General features: G+C 40.4%; 1 protein-coding gene across 1 annotated transcript; it reads left to right on the top strand.

The window, feature by feature from the left end:
• The first annotated feature begins 137 nt into the window (after nucleotides 1-137).
• Nucleotides 138-20,401, top strand: LOC134624114 (SH3 domain and tetratricopeptide repeat-containing protein 1). The gene is made up of 18 exons (XM_063469087.1): nucleotides 138-257; nucleotides 1,725-1,799; nucleotides 5,375-5,505; nucleotides 7,834-7,939; nucleotides 8,786-8,926; nucleotides 9,697-9,895; nucleotides 10,006-10,082; nucleotides 10,698-10,893; nucleotides 11,002-11,132; nucleotides 12,390-13,721; nucleotides 15,043-15,183; nucleotides 15,258-15,479; nucleotides 15,569-15,749; nucleotides 17,423-17,573; nucleotides 18,000-18,122; nucleotides 18,335-18,485; nucleotides 19,642-19,838; nucleotides 19,954-20,401. The coding sequence occupies exons 1-18, from the start codon at nucleotides 143-145 to the stop codon at nucleotides 20,203-20,205; spliced, it is 3,921 nt and encodes a 1,306-aa protein (XP_063325157.1). The 5' UTR covers nucleotides 138-142; the 3' UTR covers nucleotides 20,206-20,401.
• Nucleotides 20,402-27,994: the final 7,593 nt, after the last annotated feature.

Raw genomic sequence — 27,994 nt, 5'->3', positions numbered from 1 at the left:
TTTGAAGACCTTTACTTTGAAAAGGGACAGCGAGCCAGACCTCCCGTGTCCCTCACTGGGAGTTTACCAGGTGCATCGTGCACAGGCATGTGATGCTGCGCCGCTGACTGGTCGCAGAGGACTTTGCGCAGCTGCCTTGGAAATGTCAGCCCGGCCGGAGCGGGATTCTTGGAGCCACAAGTACCGGAGACAGCTTTCCACTGACGGCCAGCAGTACCGGCATATGACGGAGATACTACACCGGTCGAGCGGAATGGGTAATGAGATCCTTCATATGCTGCTGTTCACTACAAATTAGCAGATGCGTTTTGTATTGGGTTTTTTTACAGTAATTGTGTGAAAGCATGAAACTTTAGCAATATTTACTATTTTGTTTTGTTGTTTTGTGTTTATAGAAGCAAATTATCAGTTTTAAACCGTCTTGTGCATAAACCAGCTGTGTGACTTCAGTAAAAATATCTGTCTAACACCGTATTCTGTTAAAAGGTCTTTGTTAAAGTTAAGTTCAGATACTCATTGTCACTAAAAACATTTATATTTAGAAGTAAAAGTAGGGTTCTAATGAAGAAAATTACCTTCTGTAGCTGATTGTACATGAGATCATGAAATTGCAATACGTCACACATTAACATATAAAACCAGGATTTTACTGTTGGTTCAGGTACTTTTATTTTTAAGGATTTTGTGTCCAATCCAACGAGCTTGGAAAGCAAAGCGACTGGACTTGTGTAAGTTTCCTAAAGAAGTCCAGTCACATGAAGCGTTCAACCTCTCATCCCAGAAGCATCTTCACTTCTAAAACTAAATGGTAGAGCCCCAGAAGAGGGTGTTGACTCACTACTGGCCTCCTCACATGAGCCAAGGTGTGAAAAAGGCTGTGGGTCATTATGAGCAGAGGTTTGATGAGTTTCTACCTGCTACATAAGGAATGACAGTGTTGTTCCATTCAAATACATCTTCACCATTTCTTCAGGAAACTTAACAAAGTCCAGTCGCTTTCCCTTCCTCCTTAGATAACCAGAACCTGGATGACTGAGAACCTACACAGACATTTTGTGTCCAACTGCATTCAGTGATTATTTTCACTGTGATTACTTTTTCCACCAAAAATGGTTTAAAATAGTGCTAAAAGAGTGGTGCTAAAGTTCTGTTGGCTAGTTGATTATTCAACTAATGTTTCATTTGCAGGCTTACTAATGAACTATTAGGATGTAGAACAAAACACCACATTTGAAACGTTTTGTGTGCACAAGTCTTAACCAAAGCAACTAATAAAAATATGAATCCCCTCTCAGATGTATTATTGAAAAGAGTCACTGGATATTTGTAGAGTAATTTAGTAACTGAGTATTGTATTTAGTTATATTCAGTTATTACGAGACGTATTATGCAAACTTCAAGCATTTTATTAAATAAACAGTTGTTTGCTATTTCACAATATTAATTGATATCTAAACATTTAATTACTTTGAGCAAACAACTTCAATTGTTCATTAAATATTGTTAGTTAAATATGAAGTTTAACAAATTAATTTTGCATGACTGACCAAGTAAACAGATAAATCCAACTGTAAAGGTCTTCTGTATTTTAGATGTCATTTGCACATCTGTAATTATGCTTTATCTTTCACAGATTATTAACAGATGATTGTATAATGGTAAAATGTAAAAACACAACATTTTCGTCAAGCATAAAATCTGCACTTGTCTCTTTATGTTTTTAGCAGTGCATGGTTTGTCTGGAGATGCTGTGAGTCTGAAGGGAACTCTGTCAGCGTATGAGGAAAACGTCCCAATAGGTGAGTTTATCAATTCCAATTTAATGCTGTCAAACCATCTTTAACTAATTATGTATAATATATATAAAATTGGTGATTGCTCACAGATGATTGGTTAACACTACAAGTAAACGTGAGTGTTAGTGAATATGAAAATGCTGTATCAGTGATGAAGTTGCTTATCTATGATGTGATCAAAGTAGAGCTGAATCAGAATAGTTTACTATTCTTATACTGGTTAGTAGTTATTCTATCTTCTTATAGAAATACTAGAATAACTCGCACGTTAATGGCTATTTTTTAATATCACATCATCACTGCATTGTCAGTGACGTTTTCCCCTCCTGTAAGAATTCCACTTGGGAGTAAGGCTCACCTGTCTATTGTATCATTCAGCAAACTCTGAGATTTGCAGCTGAGAATGCCTGTCTGGGTCAGGTGTAGCTCATATGGTCATGACAAAATAGCCATTAACAGGTACTAGAGGCTAGACAGCCTTGGTAAAGGTCCTGGTAAAACCTTGGTGCACAGTCACATTGCTAATAGATAAACAGTGGCTGGCTATAAACAAAATTCCCTGCTCACCCCTGCGGGCGGCATTTTATCCTTCAAGCGCTGGTCCTCTACCAGAGCCCTGGGAGTTTGAGGGTCCAGCGCAGTTTCTTAGCTCTTCCTAGGACTGCACTCTTCTGGACAGATATCTCCGATGTTGTTCCTGGGATCTGCTTGAGCCACTCGCCTAGCTTGGGGGTCACTACACCTAGTGCTCCGATTACCACTGGGTCCATGTTTACCTTCACCCTCCACTTCTTCTCTGAGCCCTTGGTACTTCTCCAGCTTCTTGTGTTCCTTCTTTCTGATTTTTTTGTCATTTGGTGTCACTGCATCTATCACTATAGCTGTCTTCTCGACCACCCTACGCGGCGTCTCCCGATTTGACCTTGAGACTACCAGGCCATATTCGGCACAGATGTTTCTGTTTCTGTGCGTCTTGCACCCTGCTGTTATGTGATGTATGATCTCAGAGCATCTTTACACAGCCTGCACCTGGGGTCTGGCCTGGTGTGATAGACCCCAGCCTCTATGGATCTTGTGCTCAGAGCTTGTTCCTGTGCTGCCATGATTAGTGCCTCTGTGCTGTCTTTCAGTCCAGCTTTGTCCAGCCACTGGTAGGGTTTCTGGATGTCAGCCACTTCCTTTATCTGCCGGTGCTACATACCGTGCAGGGGTATGTAGGCTTGAAGTTGGCCTCTAATGTCCATCCCCATCGACTTCCTGATGAAGGCTTTTAAGGTCCTGTTGTTCTTGGACAATTCTAGGCATTCCAGGATCCAGGTGTGGGGCATTGAGTCATGAGCCTTCTTGTAATCAATCCAGGCAGTGCACAGGTTGGTCAGTCTGGTCTTACAGTCTTGCTCTGTCTATCAGTACCTGGTGTTTCGGTTCTCTGCTATTCCTGCCAATTCGTTTCTCCTCCCCGCTTATGTATTGAGCCATGTGCCTGTTTTTCTCAACCTGCCTGACAGGAACTTCCACGTGGTACTGAGGCAGGTTATTGGCCGGTCGTTGGATGGGACTGGTTATTTCTGGGGTTCCTTGGGGATCAGGAATCTTGGACCTTTGGTTAGCCATTCTGGGTGTCTCTCATTGACTACCAGCTGGATATCTGCCACTATGATGGTTACTGGATCCTGTTCAGGGAGGTTGCTGTGGTCTGCTCTTAGATCCACTAGCCACTGAGCATTGTTATTATGGTTTGCATCCTTCTCCCATATGCTTTCCCAGTGCTGCTCCGTCTCCAGCCTTGGTGGTGCTGTTCTCATATTGTTCCCTACTGAGAGTACACCTTGGATGGTTCTCTGCAGAATAGATGGTTTATTCTCCTGCCTTCTACTTCTCTGCGTATACCTCTTCAAGCAGCTCTCCAAGGCTGGTAGTCTTTGCTTGGGTGTCTTCAAGGCCTCAGGTACAGACAGCTTTCTGTGCTTCTTAGGCACCTTTCTGCAACTCCATTAGTTGTGCTACCTTGATCTTGGCTTCTAGTCTCGTTCTCCATGGTGGGTACTGCTCCTTGTGGCTGTTCATCTTTCAGTCATCTCACTGATCACTGCTGCCATGGTGTTCTGATCTTGGTAAGCGGCTACAGAGGGTCCAGGTTTCATGTTTCCTCGTGATCCTATTTTGTACCTTGTCAATCTCTAGCTGTGAGATCAACTCCTTCTTCCGAATGTTTGAACACTGAGCTACAATTGTTTTGCATTCAGTCTGGAGAAAGTTGCACACCAAAAATAGTGATGTTTATAGAAGCTCTTTGAACCATTGTCAGATGCTGGGATTGCAAGGGTTATCAGGTCAGAACACGCTATGGTCTCATGAAGTCTATTTTAGATGAGTTAGGAGTCAGTGTGTTTTTTTTAATGCACATAAAACATTTTAGGAGGAAGACAAATCACCCTAACAAATCATATTGCTTTTATTGGTACTTTGAGCCCTGAGTATTACAGGAAATAATTTAACCTGTAAAACTGAAGTGACCTCAGTAGAAAATCATGAAAGATTTTAAAGTGGTTTATACCTTGAACCCAGTTCCTCTTCAGTCACTGATTAAACTGTGAGAGAGACACTCAGGTTCATCATTAGCTCATCATTGGATGGTTTTATTTTACAGTGAACTCACTGGCAGTTTCTATTTGAACCCATGTGAGTTGATCTTCTATTGATCTTCTATTGTAATAGACGCTAATAGAGGTTTTAGCCATACCAGATGAAAGCTAACCAAGAGCACTCACTTTATGAGATCTCCTTGGGTTCAGTTTTGGAATTTGGCCGGAGGTTGAAGCCTATATGGAAACAGTTTATATGGAAATGATTGTGCAGAGAAAGCTCTGTACTGCAGTTGAAAGCCTGGTAGATACAGTGAGCTGTTGGGGACATGTTCACCCGGCCAGATTTCATTGAGGCACAGGGCTGAACATTCGCTGGGTGAATTGAAAGAAGCATGGACTGGCCAATGTCCGATCGGAAGGAGTTTGACGAGTGCTCCAGCTCGCTTTTCTCATCAGCATCTCCTGATCCTGTTGAGAGCTGCTCCAACTAATAGTTTTGCAGAATTCTCCAGATGGGTGAAAGACAGGGTAAAGTTTTATTTAAAAAAAAAAAACCCTGATAACTTGTTTTGTTGATGTATGTGTGAACAGGAAGGAAAAGCTGAAAACTGAACAGATAAACACAAGCAGGAAAAGTATCATTGAGCAGTATTCAGGCTGCCATCAGCTGCACCATCTTGAATATGGAGATTATTAATGACTTTTATTTATAACACTGTATTTTCCTAATTATTAATTTTGTACTGTTTACCCTTGTTTTTATACATGGTTGAAAACATGTTGTATGGTTATATCTTTAACAGACACCACACAGCCATATATGTAAATTCAAATGATTGGTCAACAGATACATTTTTTTAACTGATTTTATTTTCATTACAATCTAGGTTGTCCAGTCAGAACAGGAAAGCTATGAAATCAGCACATTAGAGTTGATTCACTCATAGTCTTGTCTGACACGTCTATATTAAGTGTGTGTTGTGTGTTTAGCTCTTCCTGTACTGTTGGATGTGGTCAGGGGTCCAGACCATCTTCCTGCAGATGAAAAGTCACAGGAAATGCTGAGAGGAAAACTGTGCGTGCTGGAGGCTGACAGCTCCGAGGTCAATACCCTATTTAAGGTATAACTCCTGAGTCATAGCACACAGACACACACAGAAGCCTTCTATTGAGTATTTTAGTCTATTATATATGTGCTCCAACACAAGGTTCCTCCATGAATTGATAACAATACAATAAATATCTTTTCCTTAGTTTGTTTTTTGTGTGTTGAAAACTTAAAACTGAGTGAAGTATCTCAGGAAGGCAACTGTGTTCTGGCCTGCCCATCACAGAAGCTATAACGTGTTGAGGGGAGGCAAAGAACATGGATGTGAACATGGAGAACATTGTTGGCCATTACACAGCTTACAGTGTGGAGAAAAGAATTTCCTCTTTATACTTTTTGGGGGGAAGAGGGAGCAGTGAACGAGTACCTGGAGTGCTCAGGGCATGGATCTCCATGAGCCTCATGGCAGGCACTGTTCCTAAGTTGATTGCTGTTTCCTTCCTCATGGAGTGTGGAATGTACGGCTTGACGTAGCAGCAGGGGTGGCAGTACTTTGTCTCTAAGGAGCTGCCAACTGATAAACCTTTTGGTACAAAGAGGTTATGAAATGCTGGATTTTACCTGAGAGGGTCGATTCCTTCTGACGTGAATGAGGAACATTGGTTTGGGGTGAGACTCTACCACTGAGGTTTCAGTGAGCCCCAAAACCTCACTACTGATATTCTGTGGTGAAAGATTTTATCCTAATGAAGTGATGTGTGGCTGCAACAGTTCCCAGCCTAGAATTCAGCAGGAATCGGCTTTTGAAGCTGCTGACACTTGTGAGCTCAGCTCCAGGATTCTGCTGGGAATTCCATGGAAATGGCAGGAGACAGTCTGCCAGTGATGCCTGTGCATGCTTGACACCCATACAGTTCATGCTTCAGAGGGAATATTCTTACTGACCACCTAAAGCACTGTCGATTAAAGCTTTAACATTTAAACATATGCTCGTACCGTACTTTATTAACTTTATCTGAAATGTCAGCAGCCCCCCCCCTCCTCCATTACCATTCATACTAGATTAAAGTAAAAAACCAGATGAAGAATAAAATGACAGGAAGTTGATGTTTCTTCTTCATCTACAGAAATCTGTCAAAAAGGAGAAAGAAAGGACATATTCTGTATTAACAGAAATGTTCTGTTTTATAACCACAGGACAGTGTGTGCAATGAGCTAACATAACTTTTTCTGTAATTTTACAATATTATTTATTACAATATAAGCCCACAGACTCGTGCTAACATATTTGTCCATCTTCATATTTCTTTAATGTCTAGAAAAACCTTTAAAACCATGCCTTTAAAAAAGGAGCAATAAAAAAGACGCCTCAGAACACATAAGACTGTAAAATATCAAAAGTAAAAATAATTATTCAGCAGAAAATTGTCCCCATCGCTGTTAAACAGATTAATATTACTGCTTCATATGTTTAAGATTGAACTCATTTTAAATACTTTATATTCTGCTCATTGTGCAGCCTCATATTCTATAAAGCATGTGTTTGTAATACAAATGTAATAAATGAAAAAAAGGATTTTTCACTGAAGTGGTGATTGAGGAGGAAAAACTGAGAGTGGCCATCTGAGGAGGTTTCAGGTTCAGAGTTGAAGCCTCTAAAGCGTACCCTGTCACTGGTGTCAGACAGATGTTTCACAACATTTTTAAACATCTGTAACTCCTACAACTGAAAGAGTTCAAACACTTCCTGACAGCTCTGCGGTGATATTAGAGTCACTACAGTGATCCTAGGCTCGGTGTCGCCCCGGAGAAAACAAAGGTTGGTTGAGAGAAGAGACGGTGAGTGAGTGTTAAAGAAAACAAACATTTGTGTTCTTTTCACTGTGTTGTGTTTTGATGTCATTTGTGTGCATTGGCAGCCATGTGATTGTGGTCAGTGAGCAACCTGCCACTGTTTGAATTATTCGAGACACATTTTGGGCAGATCATCATCACATATGTCTTCTGCTGGTTTTGTTTATTTTTTAAATGCTTGTTCTGAAGTTTGTTGATCTTCAGGTGGTTTTGCTCACTCTCTGTCTCATACCTGAAAAACGTCTGGAAAGTGATGGTCTTTGTTTTTATGGCTCGAGCTGTGAAACATTATTGGACCACATTTCAGTAAAATATTAACTCTTCTCTTCTTGTTGTGCTGCCACAGCTCATTTTTCTGCTGTACTTCCTGTAACTGCTAGGTTGAAGAAAATGAGACTGAGACATGAAAAGTGGCTATCAAAACCTTCAGTTTGATGTTTAAATGACATTCATTATGTATCAGTTTGCTAAATGTGAGCAATCAAATGATAATTGGATCAGATGAACAGTTAAGAAACTTCAGTATCAACACTGTTTTTTTCTTCAGGAGCTGTCGGCCCATCTCATCTCCATCAGCAGTGAAAGAAAAGCCATTTATGTGATGTTCACAACATTTGAAGACATATGGAAGTTCACCACATATTACAAAATAGGTGAGGAGTACACTGTAGCGTGGCTCCGTCTGAGCTCTACCTGTAGCTACACCTGTAGCTCAGGAGGTAGAGGCAGTCATCTACTGATCAGAAGGTTGGTGGTTCAATTCCCGGCTTCCCCTAGTCTGCATGCCTTGGGCAAGATACTAAGTAGAAAAGCATTAAATAAGAACCAGGTCATTTACCTCTGAGGTGGAAGTATACGTAATGTCATAAAAACAAACCAACAGTAGGATTTTCATATTAGAGATCTTGTCGTGCAGTTCTAAACCTTTAGTCCTGCTTAGTTCAGTATTGAATAATTAGATTTAAAATCACATTGAAATTGGGATTTAGCTTCATCTAATGACAATTCAAGTTGGGTAACTGGAGACAGTAGAAAACAGACAAACTATGTTCTGCGTGGATCGAGTCGAGTGTGAGGGCCTCTGTTTGGAGGCTCTAGCTTGGACAACGCCAGCCAATCTACAACAGAAAGACTGAAAAAGGAAAAAAACAAGGAGCTGCAGTCAAATCCAAACCTGAACCCAACTGAAATACTGTGACGAGAACTTAAGAGAGCTGGACATAAATAAACGCCTGTTAACCTCAATAAACAGACAAAAGATGATGAAGATGTTGTAGAGATGAGGATACAATTCCTCCTTTTAAATTAATACATAAAACTTCAAGTTATTGTTGCTAAAGGTGTTGGATTAGTGGAGTGTATTTGGTTTTTCCACACTGCTCTGGCATTTTAGCTTAATTCTTGTTAATAAATAATGACACAGTGTAAAACGTCATGTTTTGTGGTACATCTTATCCCATTACCTCACACTGCCTTCTGTGAACATCCTCCTCCTGCAGGTTTCCTGCGCCATTGTATGGAGAACCTACTGCTGGACCAGACGTTCTGGCTCAGTTCTTTGAAGGATGACTTTGCTGTTGAGGTGACCATTCAGGAGGAAACACTTAACCTTTTCTACAGAGGCATCCTCCTACAAGAAGGTTGGCACTAAAATATCATTTTAGAAGGTGATTAGACACGATATCAGGAAACTGTAAATTAGTAACAAAGGTGTTACTACCTGGTGCATTTACCTGGTGAAATCTTAGCAGAGTGAAAGTATAAATTAACTATTTAAATAAGTTACATATGTGTATATGCTGATAATTCCAATTCACACCAAACACAACATTTTATATGCAGGCATTGAGAAAACACATAAATCTTCACACTCAAACGCCATGTTGTGTAGTGAATTTATTTATTTAATTTATGGCCAGATCGTACTGTCACAGCTGAGGAGATCAGGTGGGCTCAGGATGCCAGTTTGGAAGATCAAGCTCAGTGTGTTTATTTACAGTTAATGTTCAGCAATAAATGCAGGTGACTGAATATTAGTCAGCTGATCTCAAAGCTCCAGCTCAGGATGTTTCAGTTTTCCACGAGAAAATGTTTTCTCTCTCTCTCCCCCGCTATTGAACATTTCTAGCCCTCATAATGTAGACAACAGCAGGAGCCAGTCAGTTTGTGCAATGATGTCACTAAGAGCCTTTTGTCTTTTTAATGTCATTAATTTCCTTATGACCTCCAGCTTGTCTGGAGGAACACCTTCCCCAGACAAGCTGGAGGACTTTGAGTATCCCGGCCACCGGGAGGTCTGGGCTGCCCCCAGTTTTTTAATTTTTTAATTTTTTTAATACATGTGTACTGAGTTGCTGTTTTACTGTCATTATATAAGTAAACTTAGCCTGCTCACTCTCTTTGTTGTTAGGTTCATTGTTTGCCAGTTGCAGTGCCAGCCAGATGTTTGACAGTTCAACCTCTGGAGGAGACCTGTACTTGGAGCAGGGAGACATAGCCCAGTTCGAGCCTCCCTTCCTAGGCTCAGGGTGGACTGTTCTCTGTCTGGCTGATGGAGCGCGGGGCACTGCACCTAAACCTGCTCTGGAGCCAGTTATCCCTTTCCATCAGTGAGTTACAGCTACATAAAGGCCCGTGTGGACCTTAAGCAGTCTCATAGTAACTTTGATGTGAACATGAAGTACCATAAATGAGGTCAGATAATCCCATCTGTCCACAGATGGTTTCTCAAATCTTGTGCAGAAAGCATTTTGATAGGTGATGGGAAATCTACCTGTGACTTCCCTCTGCACTTTGGTAAGTGTTTGCATTATGTTAACTTCAGTTACTTTCATTTATCTCATATAATCATTTCCAGTCTAGCCTTGAGGTCACTGTGCTAGGACTAGGACTACAACACAGTATCGCCTCCAGTTCATCCCAAAGGTGTTCTTTTGGATTGAGGTCAGGACTCTGTGCAGGCCAGTCAAGTTCTTCCACACCATTTATGGAGCATGCTTTGTGCACTGGTGCAGTCATTTTGAAACAGGAATGGCCATCTGCAAACTGTTCCCACAAAGTTGGGAGAATGACATTTTGCTGAAGCATTGCTAGTTCTTTTCACTGAAACTGAGGGGTTAAGCCCACCTCCTGAAAAGCAACCCCAGACAGTAATCCCCCCTTCACCCAGCTTTACACAAAGCAGTCAGGTGGCATGCTTAACACTTTGTATTTATTGGGTTTGGTGATGTAACAGTTGGCCACACATACACCATGTATACCACTGATTACATTTGGGCAAATATGCATTAGTTTGACATATGGAAATAGAGTTTACAATAAAAGTTGATTTCAGTTTTCAGAGATACTTATTGCTACAGAAACCTCTCTCACAGCTTGGGACTATCTTCATGTAGTCTCTCCTCTGTTTAGCCAGAGGAACCTGTGTAGCTACAAAGGAGTATGATGCTGAGGGCCCAGACGAGCTGAGCGTGTCACCTGGTGATCCCATCACGATTGTGGGATTTTTGGTGCCTTGTTTTGATTGGTTCACGGGGAAGAAGGAAGTAACAGGAGAAATAGGTCTGGTCAGGACAAGCTTGGTAAAACCGTCCACTGATGCTTATGAGTGAGTGTAACAGCCGATTCCAATACAGTATACATTATATTGTATTACACCATTTTAGGTTGAGATGATGACAGTGTGTACCTGTTTTCTTCTCTGTCACCACTCCAGCTCTGCAGAGATTTTTTTAGATGAAGAGGATTGGATTTTCTCGAGTCTGCAAGAGGAAAAAGTCATTGAAGAATCAATCGCCATATTGAAGAAAAAATCTCATAATGATATTGGGCATAATTACAAACTAGGTGAGAAAGAAAAGGAAAACAGCTTACCGATACCTGGTATGCTCATAGTACCAATGCTTACATTCTGGTTTAATATTATTTGCTGTAAATACCATATTTTGGTTTAGCAAGCTAGCTAGTGATTGTTGGATGACTAATAATAAAGACCAGCCAGGAGCAGCTGGAACATGGGAAGAGAAGAAAAAAGTATTAAACGATGGAGCAGATCTAGATCACCAAATTGCAAGATAGGTAGTTGTGTTTGGTAGTAGGTTATACATTAAAAGTTATAAGATATCCACCATTACAATTGGTTGTGTCTGAGACATTTTGACACAAATAGATGAACTCAGCCCAACAACGGGTTGTTTAGTGTGCCAAAGTTTGTGGTTCTGGGAGAAATGGCAAGAATAAAAATCTGACAAAGAGCCGCCATCCAGGTCCAACATGTAGACCTGTAAGTGGTGCTGTCAGCATTGGTTAACTTCCATTGATGAGTTCATGGAGGCACAATCTACAAGCATAATGAGGTGTTGTGTGAATTAGGGACATGAAAAATTGCAATCCTCCAAATTATTACTTACTTATTAAATGGAAATTTTTGATGTGTTGGTGGCATTTGATGAAAAGGCTAAAAACATTACGTACCAACCAGCCTGCTCACCAACATCTGTGCCATCTGTGAAATCTTGCTGCTAGCATGACTAAAATAATTCAGATTACTGTAAACTGCCACTGCTTTGGTTATGGTTGTGTTTGATTAAATATAGGTACAAAAACCGTTGTTACATATAAAATAAACCAGTGTCTAGTGTCCTCTGCTTTACTGTGACAAAGTTACACTCTTTTTGCCTTTATAGGCTGTTGCGAGCAAAGATTGCAGTTAGACTACCGTGCATATAATAATTTTATGGCATTTCTTTGTGCCTATGAATTTCAAGACTTTTGTGGCCACAGTCCAACTTCTCGCTTGTTTTGGATGCATGCAGTTCTCTATCGCTACCGTTTTGTATAAATAAAGGTTCAAAGACAAGTGTAAAATACATTTGTGTATAAAATTTGCACTGAGTTTTGTTTCTGAGCGTTTATTTACCAGTTACTGAGGATTTTGTTGTTTACACATTCACTTTCTTATAATAGCTGTTGTTTAATCTTAGATATGGTCACTTATCAGGCGTCTGAGAAAAAAACATCGCGTAAGTATGACATTAGCATTTCTTTACTAATTGGCCTCCTGTGCATGCCATCATTATTGTCTCTCTCATTACTCTTTTGCAGCCAGTTCTTCAAGAAAAGTTGAGTCTGAACAGGAAGAGTTCAAGATCAATATTCACAGGTTTCTTGATCAAGAAAAAGAGTCGACCCCTCATTACACCGTAACCAAGAGGGAGACTCTTGAGGAATCGGGCCTGGCTACGGAGGCAAAAACCCCCAAACTTCCCTCTTTCATGGTCCAACCAGTTGAAGGGAACAAAAACACATTCATTCCACTCTTATCTTTTTTGGACGGCCGAGACTACAAAGTAGAGTTTGGCTTTCTGTATGGACTGAGTTCTGAAAAACTGGCCTCCTGCACTTTCACTGGTCACTGTGATGAGGATGAACTGATTTCCTTTCTGGGTGTTGCCAGGGAGACAGCCAGGAAGAAAAACCTTTTCTGGTCACAAACTCGTTTATGCTTCCTGTTGGGGAAGCTCTGTGTAGGTAGGTCAAAGTTCAATCAAGCCCAGGTTTACTTTGAGGAAACTCTCAGTGTCCCAAGAGAAGGCTTCACAGACCTCAGACTGTTGGCCAGCATCTTCTCCAACCTTGCTGCAATATATCTTTTGCAGAAAAATACAGAAAGTTTCTTTGCTGTGACAGAACGACTTGTTGCCTTGCTAATAGGAATCCCAGACTGTCTGAAAAGCTTAGAGGACAACTCTTCTCTTAAATACATGCTCAAGAAAGCTATCCTCTCTCACAACAAAATGGCAGAAGCTCGGGCTTGTCTGCTATTGGCGAAGCACCACTGGACTTCTGCTATGGGAGCTCAAGTTGTTCCTTATCTGGAAAGGCTACTCATTCTTTGTGATGAAGCTCAAAGACCATGGAGGATCTCTCCCAGTCATGGATATCTGGCACTGGGAAAGCTTTACAGTGAACTTCACCGTCCCCACCTCAGTGCCAGTTCAGTCAGGAGAGCTTCTCTGCTGCCCTCTGCCACGCTCTCTGACTGTCTTGGCAGTATGGTATTACTTTTGGACAGTGTCGCTGAACAAGAAACCCCCATTCCACCTCAGATGGCTCCATATTTGCACAAAGCTCTCACTTTTACAAAGCTCCAAAGTAGAGAGAGAAACCATTACCAAATTTTGAGCCACCAGCTCACTGTTTGTCTTTGCCAACTCTATTGCAAACACAAGATGACGGGACATGCGATTTGCCATATGCAGGCTCTCATCAACAACAGTCCTTCGAGGCAAGTTTATGTCTCTGTTTCAGAAAGAAAAGGTTTTCTCATCTGGCTGGCGTGGCTTCACATTGACAACAGTCAGTCTGCACTTGCTTTGGACATACTGGAATCAATCCTGGCTTCGATTCCAGAACACTGCACAACTCCTCAGGAAGGTGAGGGTGTTTCTATAAGTTGCATTAAAAATTAAAACAATGAAAATGCAATAAAAAAAAAAAGTTCCAGAGTGTGACAGATGATCTCAGCATTCTTGTTTCCTTTATCACTACAGCTTATAACCTAAGGAATTTTAAAGTGTTTTTTAGTTTTCACCCAAATTTGCACAAGTGACCTTCAGGCTGAGCCTCATGAAAGTTTAAGATTTGCTTCTACAAATATGTCCTTTACAGCAAGTTCACTGTAAAGCTGATAAACAGGAAGTGATATCATATTTTATTCGCTTTTTATATTTTTGATCCCAGATCTGTATGGACCATCTCTTCCTGAGTTTTCATTTCTAAAATATGTCATTTGACCTTAAGAGACTGGAACAGGCAAAGCTGTGTGTGCTGAGCTGTTTAGCTTCTTCATTTTGTCTTCAAACTATACTTTGTTTTAAAAACTGCAGCTCATATTTCAAAGTTGTAATCTGCTGTTTCACACTCTTAAATGTAGCTATAAACCAAGGTGTATCCCAAAGGCAAATAACACACAACAAATAGTTAAACTTCAGGAATGTCTTGAAGACATAAAGACCTGGATGAGCTCTAATTTCCTGCTTCTAAATTCAGATCAAACTGAGGTTTTTGTACTAAAAATGTTTGAAACGTGTCTAACCAGATGCTTACTCGGGATGTTGTTACGTTTGCCTCCAGTAACAGTAAGAATTTTGGAGTCATTTTCGACCAGGATTTGTCCGTTAATTCATGTATTAAATATGTATAACTTTCTTCCATTTGCGCAACATCTCTAAAATTAGAAATATCCTGTCTCAGAGTGATGATGATAAACTAGTTCATGCTTTCATTACTTCCAGACTGCTCTATTGTAATTCATTATTATCAGAATGTCCTAAAATTCCCTGAAAAGTTGATCTAAAATGACACCCTTTGTACTTTTATTTAGTTAGAACTGGATCAGGTGACCCTGAATCCTTCCTTAGTTACGCTGCAATTGGCCTCGGAGTGTTTCTGCTTCACACTTCAGCCTTTAATGATTAGCTATTATTAACCTCTGCCTCTCTTCCACATCTTCATTCAGAGTTACTTCAGAGTTTAACCACAGCTTTGCACATATAACTATTTTGGTATCTTGACTAACTCCTTTTGTTATATATATTACATACAGCTGAAACTTAAACTAAAGAAAGTGGTCAACTTTAGAAAGACTTAGACTTCTGACTGATTAATAAACTATGTGGAGTGTACTGTAGGATAAAGATTTAGCAAACAGGCATTTCTTAAATGTTAAAGTAAATTTCTTTAATGCAATACAAAGGTGTGGTTCTCAACATGCGGGGCGTGGCACTTCGATGTATGGGTGATGTTCGGAGGGCAGCAGAGAGCTACCAGGCTGCTATTGACATCTGCCAAGAGTTTGAAGATATGCCAAACGGGGCCGTAGCTCAGGCCAATCTAGGTAAGCTAGAATATCCTACTGTGCATAAATGTTTCGTTCCAACTATGTTATGACTCTTTCTCATCTTCATAAAGGGTTGTTGTGTCTGAAGGCTGGAGCAAAAACACTAGCAGAGAGGCATCTGTCTGAGGCAGTTCAGCTTTTCTCTGAGCTCAGTGAAGAAAGCAATGTGGAAAACTTTATCCCCGTATTGATGGAGCTGGGAAAGTATTATGTGAAGCAACAGCAGCTGGACTATGGGAAAGGATGCTATGAGTGGGCTCTGCTTCTGGCAATCAATGCTAACTTATTAGAGTGTAAGTATGAATGTCACATAACCATAGTAGTATGTTCATCTTATATTCTGTGTTAAAACTGTCCTTTTTTCTCTCTGTCACTTCGCCAGACGAGCTCAGTGTAACAAGATGTCTGTGTCGTCTGTATGAGTGTAAGATTCCAAACCAGGCTCAGTGGATAATCTACAGTCAGCACCAAGTCCAGCTGCTGAGACGCACCGGATACAGAGAACAGGAGGGAGAAGCACTGGAAGCAATCAGCCAGATCTACCTTTCTATTGGCACACAACAGTACGTGCATGTAGAATTGCAGTATGACTGGAATATGACATCCATTTACCTTTTATGCAGTAGCGAAGTACAGTGTTTTGTGGTTTAGATCAGATCGGGACTGAAAGCTGAAGGGGGAGCGAAGTGCTCTATTTGAGTGATACGGTACTATTGAGGTCTTTATGATAAGGCGAGGCCTGATTATTCCTGACCTTTCTTTGAGGAGAAGAATTTTAAACACTCCTGTCATGTTACTTTCACAGTGCTAAATGTATTTTGCCCGGTGCTGGTTTCGGATATTTTTATTTAGCTTTTTCATTCTACAGAAATCAAAATGGATCTATACGCATTATAATTTCACACCGCTCGCTCCTCTTTTATCCTTCAAGCTCGGGTTCTTTACCAGAGGCCTGGGAGCTTGAGGGTACAGTATCTTAGCTGTTCCTAAGACTGCGCTCTTCTGGACAGAGATCTCGGATGTCATTCCTAGAATCTGCTGGAGCCACGGGGACCATGGTTGTCTTATTCTGCTTGTCCACCACTACTATATTTGGTTGGTTAGCCATCGCCAGTTTGTATGACTGTATCAGTTGGCTTGAAGTTAGCCTCTAGTGTTGTTCGCCACATCCCCATTGAATTCCTGATGAAGGCTCTTGGTTAATCTTGCATAGTTCTACACATTCAAGGATCCATGTGTGAGGCATCCCATGACCAGACTTTCTTGTAGTCAATCCAGGTAGTGCACAGGTTGGTCAGTCTGATCTTACAATCTCGTACAACTGCTCTATCTACCAGTAGCAGGTGCTTGTCCTCCGGTGTCTTTGGCGGTCCCTTTCTCTGTCTGGGTATGTCATGTGCCTGTTTATCTTAGCTGCTATGATGCCTGACAGCAGCTATAATGAATGGTACTGAGGCAGGTTATTGGCTGGAAGTTCGCTGGGAGTGGTCCCTTTTGGGGATCCTTAAGGATCAGGACTGTCCAGCCTTCAGTCAGCCATATGGGGTGTGTCTCATTCGTTAGCATCTGGTTCATTTGTGCTACCAAGCACTCATGGAGTACAGTTAGCTTCTTTAGCCAGTAGGTTTGAGTCATGTCAGGGTCTGATGCTGTCCAACTCTTCATGCTTTGGATGTCTGCCACTGTGATGGTTACTGGATCCTGTTCAGGGAGGTTGCTGTGGTCTGCTATTAGCTCCACTAGCCATTTAGCATTGTTATGTCTTGTTTCCTCCTTCCATGTGCTCTTCCAGTGTTGTTCCATCTCCAGCCTTGTTGGGGCTGTTTTCATCATGTTCCCCTGCCATTTAGCGTATACTTAACCTGTGGTAGCTATAACTCTGGTGCTAGAGCAGGTCACCTACTAATCAGAAGGTTGGTGCTTCGTTTGCCGAATGCTCCAGTCTGCATGCCAAGTTGCCCAAGTTGCTCTCTGATGCATCCATCAGAATATGAATGCATGTGATTGTCAGATAGAAAGAGTATATAAAAATAGTTCTTTCCCACTGTCACTAAGTGTTTGCTCATAGGTGTCTGCATGATTGTTATGATTTTTTTCTAATATTGTAGGGTTTACCTTATAGTGTAGGGTGCTTTGAGACAACTGTTGTTGTGAAGAGTAAATACAATTGAATGGAATCAAATTAACACTGTGACCACTGTAGTCCTTTAAAAAAGTTATCTTTGAATTGTTTCAGGGCGTACCGAGCTGCTCTTGACTACACCAAGACCAGTCTGGGTATTTTCATTGACCTGGGCTGCAAGGAGAAGGAAGCATATGGCTGGCTACAAGCCGGGAAGATCTACCAGCTGCTGGGCCAGATTGAACTGGTGGACATTTATGTTCAGGTCTGATACCAGTGTTTTCATTCGTAGCCATATATGTGGAACTTTGGTATTAAACTTTTATTATTCTCAGAATTGCAAGTTTACATTGAAAACTATGTCAGCCATCATGAATATCTTGTCTTCTTCCACTTATTCTGGGTCAGGTTATGGGGACAACAGCCAACTCCCCAGTCACTTTCTCCAGTTTATCAGGGAAACACTGAGGCATTCCCAGGCCAATCGAGAGATGTAATCTCACCAGTGTGTCCTGGGTCTGCGCAGAGTAGAAAAGTACTATATAAGAATTACTCCATTTACCACAACTCTTAAATCAGATAATCAGCAAAGAAAATGTGTGGATGAAAGAGCAGTCTTCACAATTTCAGCTTTGGCCAAAATGAAATCTGTTTATCATACACTGAAATCCTGTATTTCTGGTGTTCTCAGGCAGCTCAGGATGTAGCTTTGAGCACAGGAGACACAAGCTTTATCTTGAAGCTTCTTGAAACTGCAGGAGACATTTTCTTCGACAGCTGCCGGGACAGGGACAAGGCTGTCATCTTCTACAGGGTACTTTAGAATAATGTCATAGTACTCTTGATTTTAGTCACTCTTATGTAGGATTAGATTATTTATCCATGTTTGTTAAAACTTTTTCAGCATTATTGTGCTATGATCATATTACTGTAATTTCTCCAAAATTGGTGCAAACTAATAAAAGCTTAGAAAACACTGTACTTATCATAATTAAATGGCTGTATTTTTATGTTCATTCCATGCAGGACCGTGCTCTGCCAATCGCAGTGAAGAGCAACAGCATTCGCAGTAGACTGAGGTTGTGCAATAAGCTCACTGAAGTGATGTTCTGTCTCAAGCTGTATGGGGAAGCAGTGGAGTTTGCTCATATTGCAGCTGACATCAGTAAGAGTCTGGGTGAGCAAAACCAGCACACACCAAAGTCGTTTCCATCTTTTGCCTTTCATGAAGTGTGTCAACACTGGACCAAAGTGTATTCTCTGTACTTAGCTTTTCAAAACTATTGCTACTATAATTAAAAGCACTTTGAAGATGTGGGTGTAGCTGCATCTTCAGTGGTATTTTTATACCACTGAAGATGCAGCTTCACCCGGTCCCCTTTTTTCAGGCTTGTCAGGTGCTGATGCTGACTTAAAATATTCAGGTTTAGGGCTTGTTGGGAGGACCCAGTGTGTACCTGTACTGTCATTGATTGTTAATCTACATAACACAGAACATAAATGAACTATTCTCAAAACACTTTGGATAATCGGTGTGTTTTCAGGTGACTATATGCTGAACTATGGAAGCATTAATGGCATTAATGGGGGAGCGGTAACATTAACAGTTTTACAAACTGTACATATGTAAGGGTTTCCATTTTTCCTACAGGTAACTTTGAATAGACACTCAACTAAGGGTTTCCTCAGCACACAGTTATTGCTTACTAGTGTATTCTGTTCCTATTGCCACTCAGACAAAGTAAGAGTTATTTGCCAACTTTGTTTTGTATCTTTTTTGTGGTGCATTGTGCATCCACAAATCCAGTTAAGCTGCTTCCCACTGCCCACAACAGTATCAGCTGTTATTTATCTGCCTTTAACGATTGCATTTTCTTTTTCAACATGCCTTAGTAATTAACTTCTCTGTAGTGTTCTAAACATCAGTTTGCTTAGTATTTTCATTATCTCCTGTATGACCCGAGACACAAAGTGAGTCTGTTTATGTTGTCAAAGTCGCCTCAAGGTACTTTGAATTGTGAGATAAAGACTTTAAAATAATACAGAGAACATCCTAACAGTCAAACAAACATTTTCATTTTTAATGTCATTTACTTGCTGTTTGCAGTATTTTTTTCTTATTAATCTCTAACAGTATAATGACAATAAAATTATAATGCCTTCTTTTGGTTTTAGTAATTTTGGGGTGTGTAATGACAAATTCAAATAAATCATGACAGCTGTGAACAGCACGTGTGGTTAGACTCCAAAGTTTGCTCCTATGAAAACGTATCACTGGCTTACATGCTGACATTAGGTCCCGTGCTAAAACCAAATAAACTGTGTACATGTAGGTGAGCATCTGAATGAGCGAGTGGCGTACCACCGTCTGGGCTCACTGTACCACTGTCTGAAACAGTATGAACTGGCTGAGCACTATTACCTGAAGACCCTGACCCTCTGCCCAACACCTCTGCAGTTCGACGAGGAGCCACTGTATTATGTGAGGCTGTACCAAACACTGGGAGACATTATATTCACTGACCTGAAGGTAATGGACTGGATCGTAGATGTGGGTTGTTTTTTGTGTATTTTAAACAATAAAATGTGAATCTGATGAACATAGTGGTCGGCGATATGCCTAAACTGAAATCCTGCCTCAACAGGACCCTTTTGATGCTGCTGGATACTACCACCTAGCTCTCGCTGCAGCTATGGATCTGGGCAACAAAAAGTCTCAGTTGCAGCTGTGCACCCAACTCGCCACCATCTACCACAACTTCATAATAGACCGGGAGCGCTCTCTCTTCTTTTATCAAAAGGCACGAGGCTTTGCTGCAGAGCTGAACGCAAAGAGGATAAATATTTCACCAGGTCAGCAATACAGCAGCGCACAATACAAGAATATAGGACAGTAGGAGGGACACTGCATGAAGACAGAAGATGTTATTTTTTGGTACGGAGTAGACATGGAGCAACTTTGGGACAAGACGTTCCACACTGAAGATGCTTTTCAAATCACAAGTTTCACAATTTTGTTTTCCAACATGATGATAAAATCAATCATTTCAGAGAAAAAACTGATTTTTTTCAGCAGTTTAAATAATAAAACATGTCATAACTCTGAGCCACCGTTGCTGTAAGACGAGCGTGCTAGCGGCATAAACCAGGCATGTACTGAAATCTTATTTTTTATCATTGAAATGAAATACATGAAATAGATAATGAAATATATTTATTTAATATCATTTGTTTTAGGTCACATACAGGGATCTTTATCTCAAACCTAATTAAGCTCTTTAATTCGATGTTTCTTTCTGGGACGCACTTTGTTTGATGCTGTTTGCTTCCCTGAACTTTATCTTTGTGTTTACTTCATATTTCATTTAAATAGACAACTGTAAACAGGTACTTCCTGACACGTAGAAACAGGGAAGCACTGTTCACTTGTTAAAAATCGACAGCTGGTCACTAGTAAACATTCCAGGCTGGATCTTATTCATGTAACTTTCTGAAGTAAAGACTTTGATGGGAGAAATAATTATTCGATCCCCTGTTGAATTTTTATGAAATGAATAGTCTTTTACTTCTGTAGTCTAATAGTTCTTTATAATAATTTCAGTTTAATGGAGAGAGACAGAATCTCAAAAAACTCAGACACATTAAAGTTACTTAAAGTTGACTGAAAAATTAATTTGTGCATTTTTGATCCCGTACAAGCCAGTTTGACCCCACTGTAATCTGTGTGCCACAGAGTCAGTCAATTACAAATACTCCTAATCTCAGTTTGTTATGTGTACACCGTATGAGTGTGTTATGGGATCAGCCACCTCAAGGTCAAGGTCAGAGGTCAAGTTTTCTGAAAATAGTGTGAATGCAGTAAATCAAGAATGAAACCACTGACAAATACATCACTGAGAACAATCTTGAGCCACCTCTCGTGCATGTGTGTGTTAAATAAAAAGCACAGACAAAAGAGTTGTATAAATGTGTGCTTAAACAGGTGAACGACAAGACACATTGTAGAGTTCTCGAGTGGAGTTGATCTATTTACCCTTCACAACAAGCAAAGAGCCAATGTAAAATTTCTGCTGGCAACATTGTTTTAGATGAGTAACAAGTACCAACAGTTCTAAAGACATTCTCGTATTTTTAACAATTACCTGATGATTCCCAAAGAGTTGGTGATCAAATATGGTTAGGTCCTGAAACAAAACTGGATCAGTGGACAAAAGAAGTCAAAGCTGAAACGGTACATCTGAAAGTTGTGACTTTCACCTGCAAAAGGTCACACACACAAAAAGCAACAGTGGGGGACTAATGATGTATCAAAAACAGCAGCTTGTGTCATATGAAGACATGTCAGTTTGCCTCCAGTTTCTACAGGAGCAGAGCAGCTGCCAGTACAGTCCTGAAAACATGGAGGAGCCTCTGTCGTGGTTTGGGGCTGCCAGACTTGGTCGTAATTTTGTGTTGTGCTGTTCATTTTGTCTGCTGTATTTTTCTTTATGTAAGCTCTTAGTGGCAGCTGACTATTAGCTGGAGACTAAATGGTACTGACTATAAACTGGGATTGGAGCATAACAGAATGCATAAATGTACTGTCAGATATTATCTGTCATGCTGTACCATCTAGAAAACATCTTGTTGGCAACAGCTTCATTCTGTAGATTGGAAATCATTCCTAACCAATGCAGTAAAATCATCATAGAATAGACTCGGAAGGCTAATCCATGACTTCAGAGTCTGGAATCTCAACATCACGGAGGTAGTGTGGAATTATATAGACACCGACAGGAACAAAGGAGAGATTGTTGAAAGAGTCTGCAGATCATCTGCCTCCTTTAAGATGCTTGGAAAACTGTAGACCTGAAGACTATTTAAAGGAAGTACAACAAATGGCACTTAAGAGAGTCCGGCCTGTGTGGAAGAATAGAGGTGGTCAGTAGAATTGTACAAACCCTGGTTTTGCCTCATGTACTGTTTTTCCATGTAAATTAGGTGCAGCTATTGATTAAATCTATTTCCCATTTTCCTAGCAAAATATTAAAAAGTGACGATTGACCCAAGACTTGTGTATAGTGCTGTAAATAAAGTTTTTTTTTTGTAAATTATACAATTTTAAATTCTAAATCTTTTCAGTTTTTACTCTTTAAGCATTTTAGTGTTTCAGGAGCTCAAGCCTGGATTTGTTTTTTATTTGTTTGTTTGTTTGTTAACAATAATAAATGTTTTTGGATGTCAGAAAAACAACCTACTGTCTTCCGAGTTGACACTCCAAGACACAAGGACAAAGTCATTAATACAAAAAAACCATTAATGCTTCTAATGATGTCAGTGACACACGTTATGTAGTTTACATTATTGGCTCTAAGAAGACGGGAAAGACAGAGCTTGGGTTTGGAATAATGGTGTTGGTGGATTTACAAACACAGTTCCAACTCTAAGTCATGAATCCCTGACCTTCCATCAGCAATGAAACCATTCTGACACATTCTGTGGAAGCTGGTTTCTGCGACTGGAAACAAAAGAGTAACTCCAGGAATAACTCAAAATTTCAAGTTAACAAGTAGAAATTTAAGAAAAAAATAACAAAAAAATTGACATTAAGTTAAAATTTTGAGTTAGTAAAATAAGTTAAAATGTCTAGTGAGCATTGCCAGTCTTGAATAACATAATTTCCTTGTTACCTAGCACACTAAAAATCGGCTAGTGATAGCATCACAGAGCTACCACTGTGAAGTAAACATGAAAAAAAGCTGTTGTGCTGATAATAACAACACACAAACCAGCTAGCAACACGAGGACTTCATCATTTGTAAAACCACGCTTAAAGTACGCAGCAGTTTGCCCGTTCCTGCCCGGCAGCTGTAGCACTGGTAGCTGACGCTTCCAGCTAGAGGTCTGCGCGGGAATGTTTTTTTAGTCCCGCTCCCGCCCGCTCCCGCAAGGTTTTGTACCGCACCCGACCGCTCCCGCTGTATATTCAGTCTTTGTTCACCCGCTGCCCGCTTAGAATAATTTTCTACCCGACCCGACCGTTCCCGCTAAATTTAGATCTGGTTTCCAAAATCTCACATTTAAATGGGGTACCACCAAAAAATAGAGATAACAGATAAAACTGCAGGTTGTGCAATGATTGTATTTATTTTTCTTAAACAAGATGCATTTATCTGTCAAGATGCAACATTTATCTTTTAACATGGAAAACGTGTTGCAAAAATAAAATAAATAAAAACGAATACAGCATTGTGGCCTATTTGTTATTTTTATGTAAAATACAAACGTAACATTTTTCTGTCAACAAAGTAGGGAAAGTGTCGCAAAAAAAAAAAAGTCACTTAAAATTGTAAACAAAAGAACAAAATAGTTGGCCACTGCGAAATTAAATGATTGTTTAAACTATCAGTTTAACGAAAAAATGTCCCAATGTCGAATTCAAGGTCTCTCCTACAAAAGAAAATATGCATATATAAATACAACAATAAACGACATCTCAAAATTATAAACTATTAATCAAATGAACGAAACTTACTTAAAAAATCCAAATTATTTTAAATTTCCATGCAGGAAAAGAATGTCACTGACTGATGAGGGTTTCCTTAAAGTAAACTGACCGTTGTCTAATCCCAGCTGAACGTCCTTCAAGGAAATTGCATCTTCAGTTTGCTCTGCCATGTTGGTAAAGCGCGCTCTGATGCAGGTGATGCGCGCACAGAGTCACAGACTGTGCAAGTAAAATGCACGTGCAAAAAGCACTGATCCATGCGCTCAGTGCGTGTAACAGGCGTGAGCACTGGCTGTACCAGTGCTCAATTAGAATGAGGAAATCACAGATATGCTGTTCCGAAAAAATGTCGGGCACGCTATATTTTCAGACCGCCCGCTCCCGTTCAAATTACACCAGAGTTACCGACCGCTACCGCATTTTATTTGGAAATTTATTCCCGCGCCGCAAGAAATCTGGTCGGGTCCCGCGGCTCCCGCGGGACAGCCGCGGGAATGCAGACCTCTACTTCCAGCTTCTGCTTCAAGGGTAACGAGGACATTACGTAACTTCACAGCACTTCCTGACTGCCAGGGCTAACTTGAAATTTTGAGTTCACTCGTCAGAGTTAAATGACTGATATGAGATTGTGAGACTTGGATCTGACAAAAGAAGCATTTGAGGTATTTAGGTGTAGGCTCTGTGACGAGCACTTCCTGCCTGAACGAACACAGTTTTTTTTATTAATATGTATTGTGAGAAGGATCTTGTTCTATTCTATTAAACCGATCATAACTTTGTTTATTGCATTGATGCTGAAGATCTTATGATTTGCAATGAGTTTTGAGTATGATGCAGATAATCAGAGGCTGTTCCTTAACCAGCCTAAAATATGTAATGTGTTCAGCTGCATATTTCCTTTGCATCTGTGCCAACTGGTCATTCTGTCTAGTTAAGAAACACCTATGAATAAAAATGTATCTTACTGAATATTTGTATTTGTATTTTTTAACGTGCCATCACTGAATTAATTAAAATCAATTATTTTATGGCAAACAGCAGAATATGTATTTTTTGATGCAATGTGATGAAATCACAAATGAAATCATGGTTACACAGAGAAACATTCAAGACTGATTCTCAAGTGCTCGAATTTTACACTATTCATATTCTGATTAAAATAAACTTCAAAAAAAATGTGGACAAGCGGTTTTTATGTTTTTAATCATATTTTTAATAACATTATTACCATCCCCAGTAGCATAGTTTCTTTTTTCAAATTATGATCTTTTCCTAAAATTGCATAAGCAATAATCTCATGGCTGAAAACTTTGCATTCACCATTTTTCAGTATTTTCATCTCTTGGCAGTATGTTATATGACTTTAGCTGCCAATGACCTGTTTTTTTCACAAGACAGGACTGCTCAGTTGTAATGATGGTGCTGATGAACATTTCTCATGACACTGTTGGAACAACATTAACAGGGTGTTGAAAGATTTTATTATGTTTATGTTTAGAAGTACATTTTGTTTAAGGTTTTATAGATGTGTTTGCTCTTTTCATTAGAGAAGTTACATTGTGCAAGCTTTGTGTGCATTCCAGAGCTCTCTGACTTTCACACCCACATCCTGGGATCATGGGAAAGGTCACACACCTTGTCTTCTTGTTTATCTCATATATGCCTAGAAGTATATAGTTATTTGTAGATTGAAAGAATGTCTCATCCTAGGAGGTCTGGAACAACTCTGTGCAGCATGAAGAGAGGAGTGCGTTCACTCCTCCTCAGAGTGTTCTGGCATAGATCACACATCTCCTAAGAGAGGTCGTACCTTGTCTTATTGTTTTATGGTAGGATAAACGTATCTATGTCTGTTTTACTCTAAGTGCATTTTGTTTAGATGAACTGCTGGACTTCCAGGCCAGCAGGGTTAGAAGGTCATTTTATGACCACACACACACACAAGGTATTCTTTGTTCACATGCATACCTATAAGATGTCATATGTTAATGAACCTATGCATATTCATGCAACCACAATAAAAGAATAGTGTTACGGGAGAGCGGACGAGAGCAACTGAGGTCAAGCGAAGGAACAGCGCCTGTCCAGTTCTCTCCCGTGCACGTTAATTTGTAAAACCTGTCTGAGTGTCATTTATTCCAATCTGAGTTGAATTTACAGGAAAACTCCTAACATTTATTTGGTCCTCCGAGCCGGAGTTAGGACATAACGTTTTGTGTGCTCCTACGGGAAAACCTCATCGAGTCCTGACGTCGTGAGAAGCCCGCGCTGAAGTCTGTCGACAGCTCCTGTCTAGGTACAGGATAAAAAAGACCAGAGACGTGAATTCGGGTTCTGGCTGGCGTTATTACAAGTGGTACACGGCGGTGGGGGTCGATGAGGCGGACCTAAGAGACCGGCAGTGAATCAGCAACCAGGTGAATATTGACACTCTGAGACACCTCGCGTAAAACATTTAGGCTCGCCCAGAGGGGTTGGTAGCATTCCTAAAAGTAAAGGCTCGCCTGAAAAAGGGCTGGAAGCATTTTTAGAAGGGTTTCTAGAAGTAAAGGCTCGCCTGAAAAAGGGCTGGAAGCATTTTTAGAAGGGTTTCTAGAAGTAAAGGCTCGCCTGAAAAAGGGCTGGAAGCATTTTTAGAAGGGTTTCTAGAAGTAAAGGCTCGCCTGAAAAAGGGCTGGAAGCATTTTTAGAAGGGTTTCTAGAAGTAAAGGCTCGCCTGAAAAAGGGCTGGAAGCATTTTTAGAAGGGTTTCTAGAAGTAAAGGCTCGCCTGAAAGAGGGCTGGAAGCATTTTTAGATAAACCTTGTCCGTAAAACGTAGTACGCGTTGAAAAGGCCTTGTTGTTTGTTGTTTTATTTTTTTTTGTGTTAATGGAATAAGTTAATTTTACAGCACAATAAGGAGGCTGAACTATTCCATTGATTTGTTTACTGTTGGTCACCCAAGTACTGGCGAGGAGAGAAATAGGTCGTGTTTCGTCACGTAAAGATGACACCGCTTTCAAGAATAGCTTGAAAGTAGAAGGCCGTGTCAACTACCTCTCTCGATTCTCGTGCCAGAGAAGGTGCCACAGTTGTGTAGTTGAAACAGGATTAAAATGGGTAACGAAGCTTCAAAACTCACTGCTGACGAGCAGTGGTTAGAGAAAAAATGTCCAGGCGCCGGACAAATTAGTGCATGTAGATGGAGAAATTCAAAAAAAGCTAAATGTCCCACATGGGAGGGAAAATGTAGCCCCTCCGCATTGACTAAATTAAAAGAAACCCTCCAAGTAGAAATAAATACTGAAAAGAATCCAAAAAAGAAAACAAAACGTATTCAAGAGTTGCAATATTTTAAGGCATGGAAAGAGGAGGAAGAAAGACGTAGTGAAAATAGACAAAAAAAACAAAAGAAAAAAGAAACAGCGTTACAAAGCCCACAGCCACCCCCTTATGTATCAATGCCGACAGCACCAGAACCGCAATCAAAAAATCCGTTTATCAACCAACCTAATCCCTATGCGCAAGCCCGAAACGCATTAAACTGTATGACTGTAAATAAAAATCCACAGGAAAACATAGGGAAAGATCCGTCAGGCAGGGACATGGGAGGAAGTGTTAACCCCCCAGGACCCTCTGAATTATTCCCAATGATAGCCACACCTAATCCTAGATTTGGACAGCTGACCGGTGGTGCAAATAATGAGCGAGATGAGAACCCAAACATATTTGTTTTCAGACCATGGTCACAAAAAGATAGACAGAATGTACTCAAAGATGTCCCACCTTTAAATGAAGGCTTTATACAATGGAGAGAAGCTGTCGAGTTAATTAGAAGACAGTGGTATTTAAATGGCCATGAAATGCTCCAAGTGATACAAGACTTGCTAGGATTAAAAATGGGAACAGTGAGGGAAGAGTTTACAGGATCAGATGAACATGGTAGAGCCCTACCTCCTATATCTCCTGATTTACAAACTGCCATAACACAGTTGTATGAGCGGATTAGAGTCCGCCTGGCCCCCAGAGCAGATTACGCAAAAATAGGAGAAGTAAAACAAAAGGAAGCCGAGAAAGCATCAGACTTCCTCGACCGGCTACGCCCGGTTTTTAGACAACATTCAGGCCTAGATTATGAAGAAGGCCCAGAGAGACCATACCAACAACAATTAAAGAATGAATTTTTAAATGGTCTCCTTCCCCCAGTTAGAGCCCATG

The sequence above is a fragment of the Pelmatolapia mariae genome, linkage group LG3_W, assembly GCF_036321145.2.
Source record: "Pelmatolapia mariae isolate MD_Pm_ZW linkage group LG3_W, Pm_UMD_F_2, whole genome shotgun sequence".
NCBI classification, from domain to species: domain Eukaryota; kingdom Metazoa; phylum Chordata; class Actinopteri; order Cichliformes; family Cichlidae; genus Pelmatolapia; species Pelmatolapia mariae.
The sequence above is the reverse complement of the archived record's forward strand: the minus strand, read 5'-3'. Positions and strand labels throughout refer to the sequence as shown.